At 31.4% G+C, this 23646-nt stretch overlaps 2 protein-coding genes across 2 annotated transcripts in view; both read left to right on the top strand.

The window, feature by feature from the left end:
• The window catches only part of LOC145306725 (uncharacterized), a 194738-nt gene that overhangs the window by 126356 nt on the left and 44736 nt on the right, over window positions 1-23646 (top strand). The gene's annotated exons all lie outside the window — the stretch shown is intronic.
• LOC145307529 (uncharacterized) lies at window positions 1341-21655 on the top strand. Its single transcript, XM_080149985.1, has 20 exons — window positions 1341-1412; window positions 1514-1629; window positions 2696-2758; window positions 10763-11025; window positions 11202-11552; window positions 11817-12004; window positions 12202-12244; window positions 12462-12499; window positions 12764-12911; window positions 13312-13431; window positions 17413-17501; window positions 17946-18038; window positions 18907-18999; window positions 19433-19525; window positions 20300-20398; window positions 20568-20669; window positions 20799-20897; window positions 21055-21153; window positions 21306-21407; window positions 21555-21655. The coding sequence occupies exons 2-20, from the start codon at window positions 1543-1545 to the stop codon at window positions 21653-21655; spliced, it is 2271 nt and encodes a 756-aa protein (XP_080006111.1). The 5' UTR covers window positions 1341-1412; window positions 1514-1542.

Raw genomic sequence — 23646 nt, 5'->3', positions numbered from 1 at the left:
TATTCAGATGTTACTTTATTCAGGGTCCAAAGGTTACTAATTTATAATACAACAAATAATAAATACACAGATTGGAATAAATAATATTAAAGCAAAATCAATATAACTATATATACATTAATCAAAATGGGCAACAATGATCCCCCATCCCTGGAAGGGGTGGGGGAACCAAACAATGCAGCTTAGCCATAATACGGCTGTCAAAATCTATCATTAATTTCAAAGCGTAGGGAGGGGTCAGGCTGACCCCTTCCCCGGTACTCAGGGGAGGGCCCTCGGCCCTTCTCCGAACCAAGGTCAGGGTTGCCACATAACATGGCTCAGGGTCGCCGAATACCACAATATGTTATATTTGTATATAGAGCTCTCGACATTTGTGTAATAATTCACAGAAACACTTTTAATATCAAAACTATTTTTTTAAAAAGCAAAATGAAACCCACCTATGAAAATAGGGAAGGTACAGCTACGATTTAAGTATGAGTGATTTTGAACTCACAATACCTTCCTAGAACACCCATGCTAGTTAGTTTCTTTGTCATCCTCAGGTAAACCTGTACCTGGCTTAAGCTAGTTGTGGGTACAATTTTCTGTTGAGTTTTGAGTTTTCTGTTGTTCTAAGCATTCAGTATGTAATTTACTCTCTCAGTCATCATATAAAATATAGATATTAAAGAAATAGAAAAAATATATAAAAATTTTGTAATTTTTTATTTGATACTCTTAATTTTACCAAATGCTCTTTAAATCTTTTGTCTGTATTCTTATCCATGATTTCTTATGCTTCACTACTTAGGATGTTGTCATCCTTGTTTGGGTTCTCTTTTACTTAAAAATCTTAAATAGCTGTAATTTATTTTTGAAGCTACAGGGTGTTTCAAGAGAAATGTTATTTAGTTATGCATAGAAAAAAAGACAATTATATAAAATACTTTAAGTATTTGGAAAACATGTTCTGGTTTATTTATGTGCTATGTATTGTAAATGAGTTAGATGGTAGAATTCCAACTTACTTCAAACTTTTCAACATTTTTCTCACATTTTACCACTTAGCTCTCAAACTATAAGTAGTGCCAAAAAAATACTAATATTTCCAAAAATAGCGTTTATGACAATTCTTACTGTATGCATAATGTTTTTCTATTTTCAATACAAGCCACGCAATTTGAATCTTAAAAGGTGCGCATTTTTTTCAAAACCTATAAATCCATAAACCCGGTTTTAAGGCATAATTTGTTGAAACAATCATTTTTAATGCTCCTTATATTTTTGTTTACTTTTTGATAATTTGATTTCTTCTTGAATCCATTGAAACGATTTGATTAATTGACATGCAGAAGTTGCCAACTACACATACAATTACACTAAGTTTGGAAAAGAACAGACAAATTCAGTTGGATTTATTGCATCAGGTTTCTTGTTTCTTGTGTCATTGCTTTTTACAAAGTTTAATCAACTTTATTTAAAGTTAACAATTGTAGGTTTGACTTACTAATGTACTTTTATATTTTAGTTTTCATATTAGTCCTGCCAAGTATTTCAATGATACTCGATCTATTGATGAAGAAAAATTGGAATGGGAAAAAAATCTTGTTGGCAATTTGTTATCAGCCTGTAATGGTATACAAGGTAAAAAATTTTTGAAAATATTTAGACAAATAGTATTTAATTTTTTCACACAAAATATGATGTTTTTCTAGCGTACTGAGCATACCCAAACAACTAAGGGTCTATCTATAGTCAAACAAAACAATACAAAATTGAACATTTAGTATTGTTTTGGTTAGGTTGGGTTAAAATAGACTATTACAAATATATGTGGTTGATTTTTTGTGTAAAAATTCTTTTCACTGTTACAAATCTACTCTACATCTCTCTTTGTCACATATGTTTTTTATATGTCAGTAATCATTTGTTTAGCTCTCACTGCTGTAAAATGTAAATTTCTTGAATTTTATATAAAATCTATTTCTATTATTTCTTTTTAAAATATCTATGAAATCTGCTACATAATTTACTTTTTCAGTCCATTTATTTGACTTTTCTTTCTTTTTTATAGCACTAGCGGCTTAGCCCCTAGCCTCTAGGGGCCCTGCACCAAGAGGTAATTAAAAAAAAACATTAGGTATATGCCTAAAAAACTGTTGTGAGTTTCAAAATATTTACATCTTGTATTACCTACCCAGCCAAAAAAATTTGTACATGGGTCACAATTATTTTGCAAAAAATGGCAAATTCACAAAAAAAAGGAGGATTTTTTGTTTTTTGGCAGGGGAAGTGGGTGTCCCACCCCCTAAGAAAATCGCCTAAAACCACCACAGGACCACTGAAGAGTAGAATCCAATCGGTTCAGTGGTTACCAAGATTTTAAGGGACAGACGGAATGACATCATTCTACTTTGTATTATAGAAAAGTGCTTTGCTAATTATGGATATTTTCATCCTAGTTTTGAAAATGTTTTGAACAGTCTCGTTTTTTTAATTTCATACCTTTTGGGTTGATATAAACTTGAAATTTCCTTTAAAAACTGGGCGCCACCTCATTTAAAAGATGCTATTTTTGGACATGTCAGCAACCCATAATTTTACTATGAACTAATGAGAGATATAGTAAATCTTAGTATTTTTCCTTTTTTATGTGTATAAACACCCAATTCTACATGATCTACTGATCTACACAATTATTATAATTAAGGGATTACAATGTTTCATGAATCCACATGATGTTGAAAAGAAGAAAAAATATCAAAAAGAAAAGGTAACAATTTTCCTGCATGATGATAGTTACTGGAATATTTTCAACCATGTTAGAAGATGTAACTTCCCTCCTTTTCAATCTGATATAAATTGCATTTAGACTATGAGAGATTGGTAATACACTATCATTTTGTTGTAAAATAGCTGGTCTAATACATAACTTAAAGTGTAAACGTAAAAATTTCTCATCTGATTATCAAATCTTAACATTTTCTAAGCACATTTCACTACACTGATCAACCAAAAACGTCCTATTAACAAAAATATGCAGGAATAATGCCTTGATTTTATATTTTGGGAGGGAAAAAGGAAAAAACATCTGAACATTTTTGTTTCTTATAATGTTTGTAGGGATATTTAACTTGTCATATATAGTTGAAACAATTATCTTACTGTTAAGGATTTATTTTATTGGTTTAAAGCAAGGATTATGTTAAAAGTCAGCTCAACCGTTAGGAAAAATCAAGAACTATGTGAAAAAGTTTAATTTTAGCTATAATGGGAGAAAACAGCAATTTAATGCACATTTTATATAGTCCAGAAAATTTCTTCCTTCCCTGGACCTTATAAAAAATGTCGGAAAAAGTCGTTTTTTAAACAAACAAAAGCGCGTTTTGCTCTATCTGTGAGATATTATAAATGAGATAATGTTAAGATTTGATATTAAGATTCAAATTCAAATTTAAATTCAATTTATTAACCATAGATCCAACAAACCCCGATCTTGGACATTTATCCTCCACCGGGAAATAAAATTCTATATCAAATAATTAAATGATAAGACTATACAATATAATATAATTTTAATTGCATATTATCACATTTTTATCTTTATATGATGGTTTGTATTTATTTCCCATCCAATCATTATGACATATTTATTAGCGATAATAAGAATGAAAAATTTAATATAATGATAGCGGATAATGCCCATGTCTGACTAGCCAGGTGCAGTACGTAGCCCTAAGGCTGGAGCACGCCCTTGATGACGTTCGAGCGCTATTGCTGGCTGGCATAGTCGGACTAGTGAATTTGAACATTGCTGTTATAGTTCAATAATAATGATAAAGTTCTGCAATTGTGCTTCAATGTGCTTGTTACACCCCCAGAAGTCAGTCCGCCTCCGTATTTGGTTGTCCCCCACCGCCGTGCAATGCCTCCAAATGTGTTCCTAAATAGTAAAGTTAATACAATTCTTTGATCCTAAGACCAAAGAATAAGGTTATCAATAGATAGAAGCGCAACTCGTAACGACAATCCATAATTCACCTTATACGTCTATATTAAGTAAGACTAGGTACCTAATTTCATTTTTAAAAAATAAACAAAAAATATTAATTTTAAGGATAGGTACCTATGGGAAACTTGGCTTGCAGTAATCAAGTTAGTAAAAGGGATTCTGTAAGGGGTAAGGACAAAAAAAATAAAAATAAAAATAAGATAAATTAATTTGGAGATATTTTTAATTTTAATTTTAAAATTTAAATATTGATCCAATCCTAGCAAATATGTGTCCGAGCGTAGAAAAGATTGAAGAAAATGTGCCCATGACCCCCCCCGCTCTGGGTGCCGCGCCCCACCTGCCAAGGTCCGGACAATTATGCGTCAAGAATCGTGCGTCATGAAGAATAAATGAATAAATTTAGTAAATTAAGAAAAATTTGAAAATTGGATAAGTTCCAATATTCATGAATGCAACAAAAAATATTCAAAAAAGAATCGTGGGTTTTGTTGCAACAAAACTGCGTCAAAATTTAAATAATTCTGACACGAACAAGGACAAGGATCTTCATGTGAAAAAAATAACGCATTAGTTCAGAAAACGGCATAGAGCGCGGCCGCCGTCGTGGCCGTAGTCCCAGCTCAACAACAATTCCCTAAAACAATAAAAAGATTAATAAGGAAAACCAAATTAATTCAAGATAAGTTGAAGGAAAGATAAGTTATAACCAGGAATGTAGTTAAGAAAATTTAAAGATATTCTTTCCGACCGCAACCCGCAATCCCTGCCCCCAGACAGGCTTAGCATCAATTAAAGGAGAAAGAAAATGACTAAAAATAGTCATTATAGTTGAATATTGAAGATATTAATTCGCAACACGCCGTAGAAAAGTAAATTTAACTGTAATAAAGTAGAAATGAAACAAATTTATTTAAAATACAAGTTAAAAAAATAATTTCTTTGAGTTGACATTTTACACAATTCTATTAAGTAGGTAGTTAAATACTCTTTTTTTAAAAAGTTTGAAATTTTGAATAGTTTTTAAATTTTCCAGCAAAGAGTTGTAAACAATTGGGAATTGAATTAGAGGTAGATTAAATATAAAATTTCTTGTTGTACTGTCAACATGTAGATCATTTCTATGACGTGTGTATTATCAAAGTATTATCAAAGATTTCAGGCTGCTGCCCATTAATATATTTATGCATAAAAAGCATGATATTATAATCCCTCAGCTCTTTGAATGGTAAGATACGCAATTGTTTGAACAAGGGAGCACTGCTTGCAGTGCCAGAGCTGTTTGTGATTATTCTAACACACTTCTTTTGCAGTTTATGTATAATACTTGCCTGTCCGTCAGTTACACCCGTAAAAATTATTATTGAATATTCAATGATGCTATGTACGTACGCGAAATACAACATCTTAAGATGCTGTAGATCGAGTACGTTCTTCATGACGCGGAGGCTGAAGATTGCGCGCTGCAACCGGCTGTGTAGGTCCCCCCAGTGATAAGTAAACTTCAACTTGGAATCTAACCTAATACCTAGGTGCTTAGCCCATCTATTTTTTTCATTTTCATGATCACAATCAACCTTTTCAAGCTTAACAATTTTGCCAGGATCCCTTTCCCCAAAGTTGTTAGAATCAATATAGACGGGAAATTCATTTAAAATCATTCAATTCGATTTCATTTACAGGAATAATTTGTCTAGGAGTTTTGAAAAGGATAATTTTTGTCTTTAAGGAGTTTATAATTAACTTATTGGCAGCGTACCATTCATTTGCTTGTGGCAGAACTCTATTTATAGTTTGGATTAAATTTGTGAAACTATCAGATTTTAAGAAGATTAGGGTGTCATCACAGAAAAGGTTAAAAATGGCTTCTCTGCAGCTGCTGTCCAGGTCATTAATGAATATTAAATTAAAAACATTAATACGCCCAGACAGCTGCCTTGGAGTATGCCGATCAGTATCTCCTCCAAGGTGGAGGAGTACTCCCCCCCAAAGAAAAATTCTGCCTACGAGAAGAAAAGTAGCTAACAAAACAATCATAGATCACACCTCTAATCCCATAATGATGAAGTTTGGCCAACAATATATCCCTGTCAACTAGATCAAAGGCCTTCTTGATGTCCAGGAGCATTATACTGCATACCTGTCCATCCATGAAGGCCTTTGCAACAAGGTTCATTAAGTTCAGAACATTATGACTAGTATTATAGCCGCGACAAAAGCCAAATTGACGTGTATTAAAAAAGTTACATTCGGCCAAGAAGTCATAAATGGAAGTGTATAAATACCTTTCCAAGGGTTTGCTGAATGACGCTATCATGCTGACGCCACGATAGGCATCAACAACAGAAATAGGGCCACTCTTATAGACTAAGAAGACTTTGGAGATTTTCATGAGATCTGGAAAAACACCTGTGCTTATGCTCAGATTATAGATGTATTGCAGTGGAGCCGTAATCAGCCCCGCTGTTCTACATAACAATTTCATAGATACATCAAAAAAATCCTAACTCTCTTTTGGCTTAATACTAGTTATTAGTTCAAATGTTTTCTGCAGTGTAAGGGGGGGAACAAAGATGGTGTCTTCAACTCGTGGAGGGAGAAAATCCCTAAAATTTTTGTCTGAAATAGGAATGTCTGGGGTTAAATTAGCACCCAAATTACCAAAAAAATTGTTAAAATGATTTGCGATTTCTTGTTTATCGGTAATCTTACGATCACCAACCTCAAGATAATCCATTGTTTTGGTGTGCTTTTTCACCCCCAGAACTTCCCTTAATACTGACCATACTTTTTTCCCATCCTTACCCGCAGACTTAATTTGGTTCTGAAAATAATTTTTCTTAGACCTACAGACGCTTCTAAAGTATTCATTGCGGTACGCATTGTACCGCGCAGTATTAAACTCAGAGGGTCATTGTATTTTATTCTATAAAGTGTGTTTTTGAAGGCTTTGCATTTTAAAATATAAGGATTAATGTAGGGCTCCTGGGGTATGCAACGCCTGTTGTTTCTAATAGAAACTTTGGGACAATGAGTGCTATACAAGTCAATGAATATCTTCAGAAACGTCTCATAGGCTAAGTCAACATTATTTAGATTAGTAACTACAGACCTATCGGTACCATTAAGTGCATCACAAAAATTTTCATAATTTTCATCTGATAACAGACGCTTTGTGAATGTCTGAGGTTTTTTTGTTTGCTTGAAATTTTCTTCAAAAAAACGCCAATTGTTAAAAAATGATCCGAATAATCTGTAGGTACAATCATTGACAGGGCTACATTTTGTACAAAGTTCTTACAACAAATTAAATCCAATAAACTGTGACTAAAGTTGTGGATACGGGTAGATCTGAGGGTTATATTAATAAACCCATAAATAATTAAGTTATCGAGGAATTGTGCTGCCGAGCTACCCGGTAAAACTGCTTGAAAAAGATTGATATTCATATCACCAGTGAGGAAAATAGGATAATTGGCATAATTGTCTAGGCGATCAAAAAGTTCAAGAGGCTTATCAAAAAAGGGTTGAATAGTTTCCTCACTGGGGGTCCTATAAATATTAACTACAATTCCCTTAAAGTTGCTATAACTTATCTTTAAAACTGAACACTCAAATATTGATTGCTCAAAAAGGTTAGAAAAAATCTCTTCAACTTTAAATCTAGATTGCACATAGGTGCAAACGCCCCCCCCCCCCCCTCCCCTGGGGCCTAGGTTTCGAATACAAATCATAACCATTAAGTTGAATTAAGTTTAAATTACTATTATTATTGAGCCAAGACTCCTGCAAATTAATAATTGTGGGCTCCATGCCCGAATTTCTATAACTGTCGATACTGGAACTAAGCTCTGTAAAACAAGAGTTAATAGATCTGCAATTTAAGTTAAATATTGAAAAAACTGGTCTATTGAGTGATTTGATCTTTTCTATTGCATTCTGTTCTGTAATATAATAGGAGTCTATATTGAGCTCCTCTGAAAAGTCGGAAAAAATGTCTCCATAAATATGCGACGCAATATTAGAATTTGGATTGTTGTTAAGTTGAGTTACACTACCATCTACCTGAAAAACCATACTACTAAAGGTTCACATCCAGAATGCATTGCCCGACAGATAAGGTTCTCCCTCCAACTTCGACGTCCAGAGCGTCCCGTGTGCCACGTACACACTGAAACACAATTATATGAATACATAATAATACAATGTAATGTTAGCATCATACCCAAAAATCAATGAGGTATCTAGGTACCTACTGAACTTATAAAATGATTTGATTAATGGCTTACAAGGCTTAGAACTATTCTTTGATTAGCATATTGATTAAATTATTAGCCTTGTTAGGTATACATATTATATATTATATATATTAAGTTCTATTTACACACATAGATTAATAATCCTAATTAAAGTGTTTTAAAAAGGACCGAGTTACTAGGCTTCAAATTAATATTAACATTAGTTGTTAGTAGATGTGTTAGTAATAGTTATCAATAAGTTGGAAATGAGGGATAAGACTAATCTGCTACTAAACTTTGTTTTAAAAATTAACTTGAAGAAAATTCAATATCACTAAAGTGATTAATGTTTATAAAGGACAAGTTCTATATGTTTTGTATGGAGAATTAATAAAACTTATACTGTCCTTCATTTAGCTGAAGCTGAAGAGGTGGGACTAGAGGTTGACACCGCCGTTGCTGCAGCTGCTGCTGCGGCTGCTCACGTACTGGCCGCTATCGCTGTCTGACCCTCTTTGGGCACATCATCTCGGGGGGTGTGGGGGGAGGGTAAAGCTGGAAATGCGTCGGCTCCAGGTGCCGCACCACCGGTTGGTGGGAGACCCTCTGCCCCTCCTTCCTGTCTGATTGTGACCCTAGGGTCCATACCTCCATCCTCCTCTGGGTGCTGCTTCTTGGCGTACTGGTCAGCAACCTTAATTATATCTGAGAGGTTAAAATCAAGGCCATCAAACAACGCCTTGTTAGGGATGTTGGCCTTGAAGGCCTCCAACACGATGGACTTGGCGCTGAGAAGGGAATTTAGTTCCGGCAAAGGCTCGACCATACCTAGGACTGTGGGGGAATAGGGGTTGTGCATTTTAACCCACTTGCCCTTGTGTCCAAGCGGCATGAAGGAAACACCTGCGCTCGTGGTCTTGCATTTATGGGCAAGCTTAGCTGTATGCAGGAAGGACATTACTTGGCGGTTCATGTCCGCCAGGTCATGCGACACTCTAAGCTTCATCTTGTCGTTGTATTTGACCGCCGCCGCTGCTGATGACCACTGATTGCCGTCCGCCACACGTTTCCCAAGGCTTATCAGATGTTCCTTTTTATTCAACATAAAGAGGAATAACACCCGGCGCAAAAAAAATCTAAAAATCATAAAATCATCGGGGGGATTGTGCCTCTGCGGCTGGGGCCAAGCGGATGACTGTACTCGATATTAGAGTAAAAATCTGTCTTGAATGGAACAGAATCACCTGACTGTATCATTGACCGCAGGACCAGTTCAATGACCTCTTCGTAGACTTCTCTGACATCAGGGACGGTGGCTCGCCATGGCGCTTGGAATCCATATATCCTCAGGGACCAGCAACACTGTCTCTGTTCCTTCTTGACCGCCTGACATAAATGATGATAATTAATGAAACGGTCACACTCTCTGTCCTCTGTCCGTAGCTTCAAAAGCAAATCAATTTGTGCCCCTAGAACTTTAATTTTAAGCCCCGTAGCCTCATCAGGCGAGACATCTGGGTCTTCAAGTCGAGCCCTAATCGAGTCAATTTCGGTTTGGTATTGCCCCTGTAACCCCTCAATACGCTTACCTATATCCACCAACTTCAGGTTCACACTGTTGAAATTCTTCGTTGTCTGCTCTGTGTACTCCTTTATCTTTGAGGCCACAGACATATCGATGAGCTTAGACATCCTGGCCCAAGTATCCGGGCTGAGATTAACGCCGCCATCTGCCGAACCGTCGGCCTCCTCATCCGCGATAGCAGCTCTAAGCTTGTTGCCTTTGTTGGCTTTTGACATGATGACAAAAAATGATGCTGACAAAAAATAAATTACTAAAGTACAAGTAGATGTTCACAGGTGCGTGGTATGGGTAAGACTAAGCGTAGTATAGAGGGATTACAATTAAGGGGTAAACTGAACTAATGACATGAGGGCGAAAAATGTTGTTGGCCAATGAGAGGACACCAGATGAGAAAAATTTGTGTTTAAAGTCCCTTTTAAAATTATAGTTCCAAAATATGAATTGAATAATGGTTAAATCTTAAACCTTAAAGACAGACACTCTATTTTACTTTTGTTTTCTTAATAGTTGAAAGATAAATTATTACCTAACAGTTTTGAAAAAAACATTGGAGCAAGCTCTAAGCATCTCCAGATAATTATGGGCATCTAGTCAAAATTTCATGTTTTAGATATGTATACAATCTTAAATTAACCAGATTATACTTCTTACATAGGACAATATACATCTTAATTTAAAAATATTTTAAATTTAACCCCATTTTTTATGCATTATAAGAGCTTCAATACCTTATAAGGAGCCCATTTGTAAAAAAAGCATTTATCACAAGTTGATGTTAGGAAATCACATCCAATAAATTCAAAACAAAACAAAAAAATATGAAACACTTTATATGTATTCTACCAATTTACATAGAGGGTTTAATTCTATGAAAGGAGTGTAACACGTTTTTGACTTTTAAAATATTGTTTGGAATCTCATTAATTAGAAATTTTATTACAGTTGTACGAGGTATGTGTTGAATCAACAATGCAACTTCTCCTTCAGTTTGGGATCCTTTCCTTCAAGCTATTCTTAACAGAAGCAGGATCTTATGATTTTTTAAATGACAGCAGTTATTTTTTTGACATCATCAGCATTGTGACATCCATATTATCAATACTCTGGGGCCTCAGCAGTTTCAAGATAAATGTGACTCAGATAGAGCCAAAGATTTTAGACAAGTTTGTTCTGATGGTTAGAAGTTCTGTGGATATTATTGCAAGGTTGTTCATTTAAATTAAACTCTTGGGAGATGAGAAAGGGATTATTTAGTTGGGTAGGCCTGCAGAGGCTAGAATGTGTAAATTTTGGTTATTTTTAACTCATAGCTGACCAAATTCTGGCTTAAAATTGAAAGCAATGTCAATTCAAGTATTACTAATATTTTGTTTTGTTATAGGTTGTCTACAATGGTTAGCATTATAATTTTCAGCCTTAGCTGGAAATTTGGAGTTTTCATTGTAACTTCTTCTTTGTGCTTGATGGTGTTTATCATTCCTTCACTGGCCACATTGTACAATGAAGTACAAGGTTGTAATCACAATCTTGCTGACCGTGCATTTTTGTTTATTCCTGTACCTTCATTTCACCAAAATGATTTTCTTAGAAATCCTAACAAAGAATCAGTAGAAAATATCCAGAAGTCAAGAATTAAAAACAAAATGATTGTTTGTATTCTGATTGCATTTGTTATTCTACTTCAATATCTGTTCACAAAAGAAGTCATTCCATTTCTTCCACCAGATTTGTGGTAAGATTATGATTGTAGTTTCCACTTCTAAAAGCTGATTTTGGTTCACCTTTGATCTTATTACTATTTGAATTATACTAACCACTTTTGTATAGAAAAGAAATAAAACAGACAAAATTATTATTAATACAAGAGGTTTAGTTTCCTTAACTATGATTCTTTAAACCAACAAAATGTACTTAGATATTCAGTTGATCAAATGCAATAAATATATTTTGCTTTCTTTCATGTTCTCAGCTTGAAAATATTTTTTTATATTAATAGGTGGAACTGTGTAGAAAGAGCCAGAAAGTTATTGATTCTTCAGGAGATTGTTTGGATTGTAATTACCACATGTCTTGTAATATCAAGCATTGAATTTATTCAATACTTTGTATTCAAGACATGTTGGATCAGTTTCTTGTTCCTTGATAAAAATAAAATCACTATGACAACAGTTCAAAACACCAGAGGTTAGTCAGAAGAAACACTTTATTTACTTTAATATTACCTGGAAGAGTACATAAACTAACTAAGAAGGGAGATGGGGGGGAGGGAGGGTAAAAATACCAAATAATAAAAATGTAATAAATTTTACCCAATCTCTTTAAAAAATTTTAGCCTATGTCTGTAAAAAAATCATTATTTTCATTTATAAAATCGCTTTTAGATGGAAATATCAGTGGCCCTTTTGGAATGAAAAATTTGAAAAGGTAATTTTTTGTTTTTTAAACACATATCAAAATTGACATATAAAATCTTTGTATTAATCATATTGTTTGACAACAACACTACCTCACCAGACTATTTTGGAAGAAAGTTCTTTTGAAGTGATGTTATCAATTTAGTTTGATCTAATTTTTAATTTATACTGTGTCCACATATGATAGCACATTATATTGTCCTAACTCTATATCATTATTATTTCAGATTGCCTCTAAAGAGAAGAATTATTGATTTAGCTGCAGGTTGGTTTTAAATTATAAACAGAAGATATTCTGGTAGTTTTAAAAATAATATTTCAATATATATTTAAAACAACAGTCAGTGGAAAGAGTGTTGATTAGACTGTCATCATTTGTTAAAATGTTAGGTTTCAATTTTTGTTGTTTAGATTGTAAAGTGCAGGGTGATATGATAATATCAACATAAAATTGTTATAAACTGCTCCTAAAACAAATTTTATCTGAAAAGCATCACTGGTAATAAATGCAAAATATGTACATGCTTAGGAATTCTTCTTCATGGTTTTATCATCATGGCTTATATACTATCAATGTTGGAAACTTCAGAGGAAACAGGCTTTGTTGAAGTCCAAGAAAACATAAATACAACAGAAGTAGATCAACTAATTAAAAACATTGAAAACTTAATTGCCAGGTAATACTTGTCAAAAAATAGTATTTCTAGGACTGCCAACCATTTTTATCTTTCAATAATTTTTTGTATCAGAGGATCTTGGTACAGCTGGTTTTCCTTTATAATGTAGATTCTCATAGTTTGGAGAGGGTGCCAATAATAAGAATCAGTTGCAAGTTTCCACTTTGGTCTCAGATAAAAATGTCCCTAGTAGTTTATTTTTAAAATTAATTAAAATAAAATGTAGTTTGATGAATCTAACTTACTTTTATATAATTTTATTTTATTGTCTAGAAAAAATATTTTTTGTTGAGGTTTTTTATGGTCCTTTTTTAGTCTTTTAGACTGAAAATTGAGGAATAATTTATATAGACATTTGTTATATACACATATACATTTCATTAAAAACTCTAATATTTAGAAATGAGAGTGCATGTAATTTTCTGAAGAACTCCCCTGATGCACTAGGAAAGTATTTTAATTTACAGCTAAAAATTAAAATTAAAAATGTATTTTTTCTTTATTTTAATGATTACCTTATGTTAATTAAATTAGTAATTATGAATATTTTTTGCATCCTTTAAAAATCTTATTGACTTATGAATTATTTTATTAAGACAATATTTGTTATCTAATTGATATTTTGGCCATGTCCTTTAAAGCGCACAAACTAATATCACTATTATTGGTCTTGCCAAAATAGTCAAATTTCTTCTGACAATGACCCTGTCACCCCCCACCCCTTAATTTTTATGATATTGTGGTCCATACAGATTATGAGAGAAAGCACCTTACAATGATTTTAGATTGTCTATATGTAAAAAGAGGGAAATTCAAAGAATTTCCAAGGTCTGAATTGTGCAAAAATTATTCTGTCTTATTTTTAAGCCATAAAACTAAAAAAATCATTTTAATTTTGAAAGATATGAGATTACAAAAAGCTTTTTTACATTTTTTCTACAAAAATACTCATATAATTAGTTGTGTCTGCTCTCCATAATATTATTAATAGTGCCTGCACGAAATATTGGGAACTAGATACAAAATTTGAACTTGCAGACTCAATCATTTCAACTTGCAGGCCAAAACATAAAATGTGGACAAAAACAGGGTAAGATTACATTGTTAATTAGCAAACTACTCAATCATCATTTTGTCTCCCTGAATTTTCTAAACTCCTATTTATTGTTTTAAATGTTTAAACATTGTTTGGTCTGTTTATCTGTAAGTAAAGCTATGAGTGTCATTTTACATGGAAATATAATTTACAAGGCTAATTTCTATGGGAAAATATATATTTCTCAACTACTATAGAAAAATCATATTTTTTTGTATTAAAAAAACCTTTTTGATCCTTTAATCTTTAATCTTTACAACACAAATTAGGGGAATGAGATTTTCTTGGCTTCTATCAATAATGGAAGGATAAAACTTCTAGTCAACATTCCTAGTATGTTATTTTCTTTAACCATCAGAATGACATACAAATTATAAATATTAACCCTTAACGGTTGGGATCCTTGCCGCACCTTAATCAGTTGGGGGGGGGGAGGTCAACGCCCTCCCTAATTATCTCTGTTCCTATAAGAGCTACAGGGCTAAAACTTTTTGTGCAAGTCTCCTGTTTGATAATGAATTTTCGACCTAAGATAAGTCAAAGTCAATTTTTGCTTCCAACACCTATTTATTTAACAACCTTTGTTTTAAGGTCCTTTTTTACATAAAAATTTCAAACCACTGTAATTTTCATATTTTTAAGCTAGAATAAAATTTTTTTTGTAGAAAATGTTTATCTTTATGTAAATTTTATATTTAAAATATCAAAATATAAATTTCAGCAGTCGCAGCTGTACTTTGCAGCTGCCAGCCGCCGCAGTCGGCGGTCAGCAGGAAAACGGCGGCGGATATGAAATTTTAATTTCTTATGAAGACATGTAAGAAAAGCTTAAGTTTAAAAAGCCCAAACTTAAACAGTCATGCAGTTTGGGCTCTTTATCTTTCATACACAGAAAATGAGATAGAAAAAACCGTATGAGGGGGCTTTCAACACGTAAGTTCATACCTAAAAAAATAGGTACCTATTAAAAAAAAGATTAAAAGTAATTTTTTCTTATTTTTTGGGGGGTTGGTTGGGAGTTGTTCGAACCCCCAAGAAAATAGCATAAAACCACCACAGGACCAGTAGACATATTTCCTGAAGATTAAAATTCAATTGGTTACCAAGATCTTAAGGGATGGACAGATGGACTGACAGACATCAAGCTACTTTGTATACACTGTTAAAAATAAATTTTTTTTTAGCATCAGATAGTACAATATGTTCATTTCATTAATGCATAGTATCATCCCATATGTTCTAGCAAAATATAATTTATTATGATACAAGGTAGATTCTAATACTGTTTTGAGTATTACTTAGTGTTCTTGGGAGTAATATGTACAGGGTGTCCCACGTAAACTGGTTTTTTTGAAACGCTTATTACTCCCTTAATATTTGAGCTATCTTAGTAAAATAAAAAGTATTTGGCAGCCTACTACTGACCATTTTATAGGATAATGATGAAAAATCCACAAAATAAACAGGAAAAAATCTACGAGGTATTACATAAGAGGTTCATTTTATTGAATTTAGACTAACCCACAAGAAAATATTTGCTTTGTGAACTTTAAGATTAGTTTGGGTCCAAACTGCTGGTCGCTCAGACTTTCTAAGCACAAAAATAGAACAATCTTGACATGGCATACTAGAAATTCTCAATATTCAAGAATCTGAAGTGTAATATAAGTGAAAAATATGTAAAAATAAGCATAATCTTGATCTTCTTTGTTTATTTTTCATGTGAGCTCGCTTTAAATGCACACAAGAACCTGAAATATACCAGATTTTTTTAATTAGACTACAATGCCAGTTCTTAAAATGTCAGAGTAAGTCTTTGTGATCCACCGTTTGACCACCAGCTGCTTTAAAAGTTAACTAAGGCATATTTTTCTTGTGGATTAGTCTTATATTCACTAAAATCAGCCTGTTATGTATTGCCTTGTAGATTTTTTTTCTGTAAACTTTGCGGATTTTTCATCACTATATCATTAAATGGTCAGTAGTTTGCTGCCAAATACTTTTTATTTTATGAAGATAGCTCAAATATTAAGGGAGTAATAAGCGTTTAAAAAAAAACAGTTTACATGGGACACCCTGTATTACTAAATAAAGAATGTGCCTATATAGTATTATCCAATATGCTCTATGTAATAAAATTCAATATGATAGAAGAAAGTTTCTTATACTCTCTATCGTAATTTTTGATACTCTGTAGAGTATAAAACTTTTTAATTTGGATGAAAGATCAGTTTATAATATTTGATTATTATATGTACATATACATTTTATGATATCAACAAACATACCAAGCAGAGCCATAAAACAATAATATAAATGTAAATTTAGTAAAAAAATGACTTTAAAAATGTTTAGGTCTTAACACAGATTAATCTTTACAGTATAGATTCTTTCTCTAGAAGGTATGAATTGTTACTATAAAAATACACTTATCTGTAAAGTATTTATCCTTACTCTAGAGGGTATGAAATATTACTATATTAATAAACTAAACTGTGTAGTATTGATCAATATGCTAGAAGGTATGAATTGTTACTAAAAAATGTAATGATTCTGTATAGTAATAATTATTGTGTTATATAGTACTACATAGTGTTATATATTAATTATGTAATAATAGCATACTTACAGGTCCAATACTCCCCAAGGTATCAATTGATACTAAATGAAAAAATTATTTTTAACATTGTAATTTTGATTTTCATTCTATTTTCCTGTGCTTTTCTACTTATGCATGTTAACATCCTTTTTTTTATCCGTATACTACAGTAACAGGATGTTTGTCTGTGTGTTTGTGTGTTTGTACTAAAGGATCTTGCTAACCCCTGAATTGATCAGGTTCTCCTTAACAGGGTAGCTTCTCATAGGTCCATGAAAGATTTATAACTATTTAGGGGGGAGGGTACCACCACCCTCCTAAGAGAAATCACAATAAATCAAATTTTTTTTCCTTGAATAGAGACTCCTATGTAACATTGCAAAGTCTAGTAAAAATTTGATAGAGACTCCTTTGCAACATTTTTTTAAAACACCAAACAATTAAAGTGCCACTAGAGGCCTCTAGGGGCGTATCGCTTAGTATATATATATTTAGCTTAATCCTTAGAAGTTGAGCCCCTTTCCATACCTATATTAGTAGGGGGAAGATTTGGCATTGAATTATTATCTCAGCTATTAGAGTTAGAGGGCTAAAAATCTGTGTTCATGGCTCCTTCCCCTAGTTGACAAAGCATTTCTGATAATAAGTCAGTCAATGTCATATTTTGCTTCCTTCAGAAAATATATATTTCATTTAAATTATACATTAGAAATCTTAAAAGATAAATTTCAGCAGCTGTCATTTAGTGAGTGATGCTAATGGTCATTTAGGCAAAACAAAATTTAAACTCTTCTAAAATTATTTAGGAATAATGTGAAAATTTTAACAGCTTTTCATACAACAATTGATGCATGCAAAAGAATTCTAGATTGTAATTTGTATCATGGTGAACAAGGTAATAGTCAATTTAAATTAGCTACTATATAAATTCAATCTTAAAGCTATGAGATATTATAAAAAAAATTCTCTTGTTAAATTTACTTTAGGTAAAATTAAACCAAGGTAAAATATTGAGAGGGGGTTGGATTTTTTTTTCACTTAGGCTCCAACCCATGATGAATTCTTTCCATTCCCTTATGTGTTTCTGATTACAAAAATGAAATTTGCAGAAAGGTATTTTTCATTTTTGGTTTGTGGGTATGTCACACTCCCCAAAATATAGCTTAAAACCACCAAAGGAACAGACAGCTTTCTTACAGAGCTAGAGACTAGTATTTGCCCAGGTAATATACAGAATTTTCCTCACCATAATGCATATGTTAAAAAAATATATTACAATGTTATTAACACATGCTGATACTTTCCTAAAATATAGAAATTTTTCTGTAATATATTTCAGATGATTGTAGAAATTATCTTTCCCAATGTTTCAAATTATTCAATACTGTGGTAATGGTTTACAAAGAAGATATAAACATCCAAGATGAAGAAGGTAAAATTACCATGATTGATGATATATCTTTTTTATAAATTGATGATATATCTTTTATACATATAAATTATAAATAAAGTTGAAATCACATGATTTATATTAAAGGAAGCCTGCAAGAAATACCACGCTTTAACTGCTGAAAGACTGCCACAAGTAGACCAAATACCCCAAATTTGAAGCCTTCAGCTTCTATAACAAAAAAGTTCTAGGCATTTTAAAATGACATTTTATGTACAATGAAAATTTTGAAAGAATTGCAAAGCTCATGTTGAAAACTTTGAAAATAAACTACGTGGCCTAGAAACAAAATTATAAGCTTTTTTTTGTCATAGATTTAGGATTCCAGTAACTAATTATATTTTTACAATAAAAATACCCATTTTTATAGTCAAAATCATTAAAAAAATGTATACTATGTATAAAATGTACTGTAGCCAATAAGAAGGCTGAATCAGCTTAACAACCAATCACAGCTAAGCTTGTATTAGTTTACCCCTTTGTTTCCACTTTGATTTTCGTTTAAAAATGCAATTTAAATCAAATTTTTAAAATAGATTTTGACTATGAAATGTGGTGTTTTTATTGTAAAAATGTAATCAGTTACAGGCAATCTAACTTTCTGACAAAGATAAGGTTATAATTATGTGTCTAGGCGACGTAATTTAATATTGTTTTTTCTTTTATGAGCATTGGAAATCTTTCAAAAATTCCATTGTACATAAAATGCTATTTTAAAATGCCTAGAACTTTTTTGTTATTGAAGCTGAAGGCTTTAAATTTGGGGTATTGGGTCTTCTTGTGGCAGTCTTTCAGCTGTAAAAGCATGTTATTTCTTGCAGGCGTCCTTTAATATATATTTTATAATCAGGAAGAACACCTCTTGTAATGGCAGGTGGTGATTCTCGCATTGTGTCAAAAATTAAACAGGCTGGTGGTGATTTTGGACAAAGTCAATGTGGAGGTATGATTATTTTTATAAAAATATTTCATTTGTATTAATTTAAAGCACACACATATAAGAAAAAGCAATATTAATATATTTTGAAGCAAACTGAAATAATAAATTATTTATTTTTTAGCATCAGAAGTAATCTACAAGACATTCGGTAAACATTCAATAATAAAACTTTGATAAATAAGCCCTTCTCTTGATAATTTTGGACAGAAAATAAAACTGAACCATGATGCAACAAATGAACATTGACGTATATTAAAAGTAACAATACAATTAACATTCAACAATATCTAGAATTCTAAACAAGTAAATCTGTTCCAATTCATGTTTTCCTCCTATAATTTCATAAAGATTGTATTGCACCAAAGACTGATGTAACTTTAAATAAAGCATTCCATATTTCAGCCTGGCTATAATATATATAATACTTCTTTTACAGCTTTGTTTGAAGCATCAAGACTTGGAGACTATATTGAAGTAAAGAATATATTGAAAACTGGTCAATTTTTTGTTGATGAAACCAACTCTGACGGTAACATTTATTAAACAGAGTAAAGAAATTGCAGTCACAGATTGCTGTTTCATTAAGATTAATTAAATTTATACACATTATCTATGAAATAATGTGGCAATTTTAAAAATTTACTCAAATTCTTCAAAGAGTTGATAATTGTAAAATGAAAAAGATTTGATTTGCCTTTTGCTTTGAGTAAAAATGAATGTATCTGTATTATTATTAACTTTTTATCTATCTATTTATCCATATATTTATCTATTTATTTATCTATTTATATATCTTTTTAGCTATCTATTTATCTATCTACTTATCAATCTATTAATCTGAATATTTGAACATGATCTAGGGGTCAAATGGCTGGCAGTACAGACTTTCAATGCACAAAATTAGAATTGACTTAACAATGCAAACTAGAAATTTTCATTATTCAAGAATCTGAGGTTTACCTTGATTAGGCAAAAGAGTAAAATAAGCATAATATTAGTCTTTTTTGTTCATTGTTTAAGTATAGCACGCTCCAAATGCACATAAAAACCTTGTCTATATCAGATTTTTTTTGTTGGCCTACAATGTTAGTTCTTATATTGTCTGGATTAAGTATCTATCTATCTCTGAAGTAAGTATCTATATGTCTAACTATCTCTCTATCTATCCAACTATCTTTCTACCTAACTTTCTATCTATCTTTCAATCTATCAATATCTATCTCTCAACATAAATCTTAGTGTATATCTATAACTGTACTCTGAACTGAAGAATATATAATGTAAGTAATATATTTGTATATAGGTGAGACAAGTCTTATGGTTGCAGCATGGCTTGGAAAAACAGAAACAGTCAGGATACTTCTAGAATATGGAGCCGATGTCAACTTTAAAAATAATGATGGTTAGTTATATAATATTATTTTACTATGTACTGTATCTTTAGTATATTCTAGCTAACTATTTATATATCTATTTATCTATCTATATTTCTATCTGTACACATCTCTCTATATCTATAACTGTACTCTGAACTAAAGAATATATAATGTAACTAATATATTTATATCTAGGATGGACAAGTCTTATGTGGGCAGCATGGAATAATGGAAACACAGAAACAGTCAGACTATATATAGAACATGGAGCCAATGTCAACCATGATGATGATACTGGTTAGTTACATAATATTATTATACTATTTATATATTGTATATTTACTATATTCAATCTATCTATCTATATATCTATAACTACACTCTGAACTAAAGAATATATAATGTAACTAATATATTTATATCTAGGATGGACAAGTCTTATGAATGCAGCAGAGTATGGAAACAAAGAAACAGTCCGACTTCTTCTAAATCATGGAGCTCATGTCAACCATAAAGATAATGATGGTTAGTTATATAATATTATTAAACTATATTTAGTATATTCTATCTATCTATCTATTGTTGACTATTTCTATTTATAGATCTCTTTACACGGCTCTCTGTATATCTATAACTGTACTCGGAACAAAAGAATATATGTATCTAATATATTTATATCTAGGAAGGTCAAGTCTTATAGTTGCAGCACAGCATGGAAACACAGAAACAGTCAGGATACTTCTAGAATATGGAGCCAATGTTAACCATGAAGATAATGATGGTTAGTTACATAATATCATTTTACTAAATAGTATATATTTAGTATATTTTATCCATCTATATATTTATCTATCTCTGCAACATCTCTCTGTATATCTATGACTGTACTCTAAACTGAAGAATATATAATATAACTAATATATCTATATCTAGGAAAGACAAGTCTTATTCTTGCAGCACAGTATGGAAACACAGAAGTAGTCAAACTACTTCTTGAACATGGAGCTCATGTCAACCATAAAGAAAATATGTTTGGTTAGTTACATAATATTATTATACTATAATTATATAATGTATCTTTAGTATATTCTTTCTATCTATCTCTTTACACCTCTCTCTGTATATCTATAACTGTACTCTGAACTAAAAAATATATAATGTAACTAATATATTTATATCTAGGATGGACCAGTCTTATGCATGCAGCAATGAATGGATACACAGAATTAATCAGCATATTTCTAGAATATGGAGCTGATGTCAATGAAGTTAATGGAGGTTAGCTACATAATATTATTATACTATATAGTGTATATTTAGTATATTCTATCTATCTATCTATAGTCTAAATATTGATCTCTGTACACCATTCTCTGTATATCTATAACTACACTCTGAACTAAAGAATATATAATGTAACTAATATATTTATATCTGATATATCTTATAAATGCAGCAAGGGATGAAGTTACAGCACAGTATGGAAACACAGAAGTAGTCAGAATACTTCTAGAATATGGAGCCGATGTCAACATTAAAGATAATGAAGGTTAGTTACATAATATTATTATACCATATATTGTGTCTTTAATATATTTCATATAAATATTGAGGTTGTAATAAGTATTATCATCTTATATATTTATTAATAGTTCTAATTGCTATTTAACTGTTTAATTATCTATCAATTCATCTTATTATCTTTCTGTATATATATATATATATATATATTTATCTTTCTTTATAATGAACTAGCGGCTTCGCCCCTAGCCTCTAGGGGCTTTGCCACAAGAGATGATTTTAAAAAAGAAAAGAGTGGTGGTGCAGCACCAATGCCTTTATTACTTGCATCAGCAAAAAAAATGGAAGAGTAATTTTTTTTGTTTTTTGGGGGGTTGTGGGTGTCCTGGACACACTCAAGAAAATAGCTTGAAACCATCACAGGACCATCTGATATATTCCCTGAAGAGTAGAATCCAATCGGTTCAGTGGATACCAAGATCTTGTAACATTTTTATTCTCTTAAACACTTTGTATAACCAAAATACCAAAATACATTTTACTATATACAAAAGATAACTCAATATTATACCTTTATTTTCTTAACTTATTGCATGATGTTTAATACATGATAACTACATAATGACTGCCTTAAAGCAAAGCCTTGAATACCAATGTGCGCTTCACTATACGTGGAGCTGGTTGTACATTTTTGCAATGATGCAAATATATTTGCAACATACTACCCCCTCCAGGGATGATTAGGTAATCAAGGGATCGCTTTTAACATATTAATAATAATTTAGATATTAGAACATAAATATGTTATTTGATGAGTAATACTGCGATTACTATGATGTTGTATTTCGGATTAAGGAGGATGTTTTTTTTTCAACTGCTGGATTAGCTTCAATTGTTCCGCAGTTCGTCAGGTGTAAGGATACTGAAAAATATCTTTATAAAAGTAGTTTATGCATAAGATGTTATTTTTACAATCACATTTTAATATCAAACAATAAATCATCATAAAAAATAAATTTAACATTTACAATTAATATTATTTAAAATTACATAAGTAGAAATGTTTTAAATTACAAGTAATTAATCAATTGATGAGAATTTACATATAATCAAAGTAAATTTTATAGAAACAATTAAATTTGCCTATATAAAAACAATTCATAAATTTTCCAGGGCTTGTTAAAATGAAGAAAAAATAAAATATACTATTGCTAATTAATAGTAAAAAGTGGAAGAAAAATGATTTTGAAAAACTGTTGTTAATTGAAAATTAGTTACATACAAAAATATAAAATAAGGTGAGAACTATATATTTTTAGGTTAGCCTATAGTAAGAAGGCTATACCTGTACAATGTTAAAATATCATTATTGTCCTTTGAATGAGAACAACAGTAATTTAAGCTATAATATCATATACTATCATCGTTCTATGAAAGAGAACAACAATTATTTATGTTAGCCTACAGTAAGGAAGCTATACCATTAATATATAATCATATACTATCATTGTTCTATGAAAGAGAACAACAATGTATTAGCCTATAGTAAGAAAGCTATACCTTTACTATATTATCATATACTATCATTGTTCTATGAAAGAGAACAACAATGTATTATACATAGGTTTGCCTATAGTAAAAAGGCTATACCTGTACAATGTTAAACTATCATTATTGTCCTTTGAATGAGAACAACAATAATTTAAGCTAGCCTATAGTAAGAAAGCTATACCTATTGTACAATGTTAAACTA

Source organism: Acartia tonsa, chromosome 15 (genome assembly GCF_053477335.1).
Source record: "Acartia tonsa isolate MP-2025a chromosome 15, ASM5347733v1, whole genome shotgun sequence".
Taxonomy (NCBI): domain Eukaryota; kingdom Metazoa; phylum Arthropoda; class Copepoda; order Calanoida; family Acartiidae; genus Acartia; species Acartia tonsa.
This window is presented reverse-complemented; position numbering and strand designations above follow the sequence as displayed.

Bases quoted from the DNA above. Each gene is read 5' to 3' on its own strand.
- LOC145307529 (XM_080149985.1), top strand. From the start codon at position 1,543: ATGATACTCGATCTATTGATGAAGAAAAATTGGAATGGGAAAAAAATC. The intron at 12,245-12,461 runs GTAATTTTTTGT...TTATTATTTCAG, and splicing joins GGAATGAAAAATTTGAAAAG to ATTGCCTCTAAAGAGAAGAA. The intron at 17,502-17,945 runs GTAATAGTCAAT...AATATATTTCAG, and splicing joins TTTGTATCATGGTGAACAAG to ATGATTGTAGAAATTATCTT.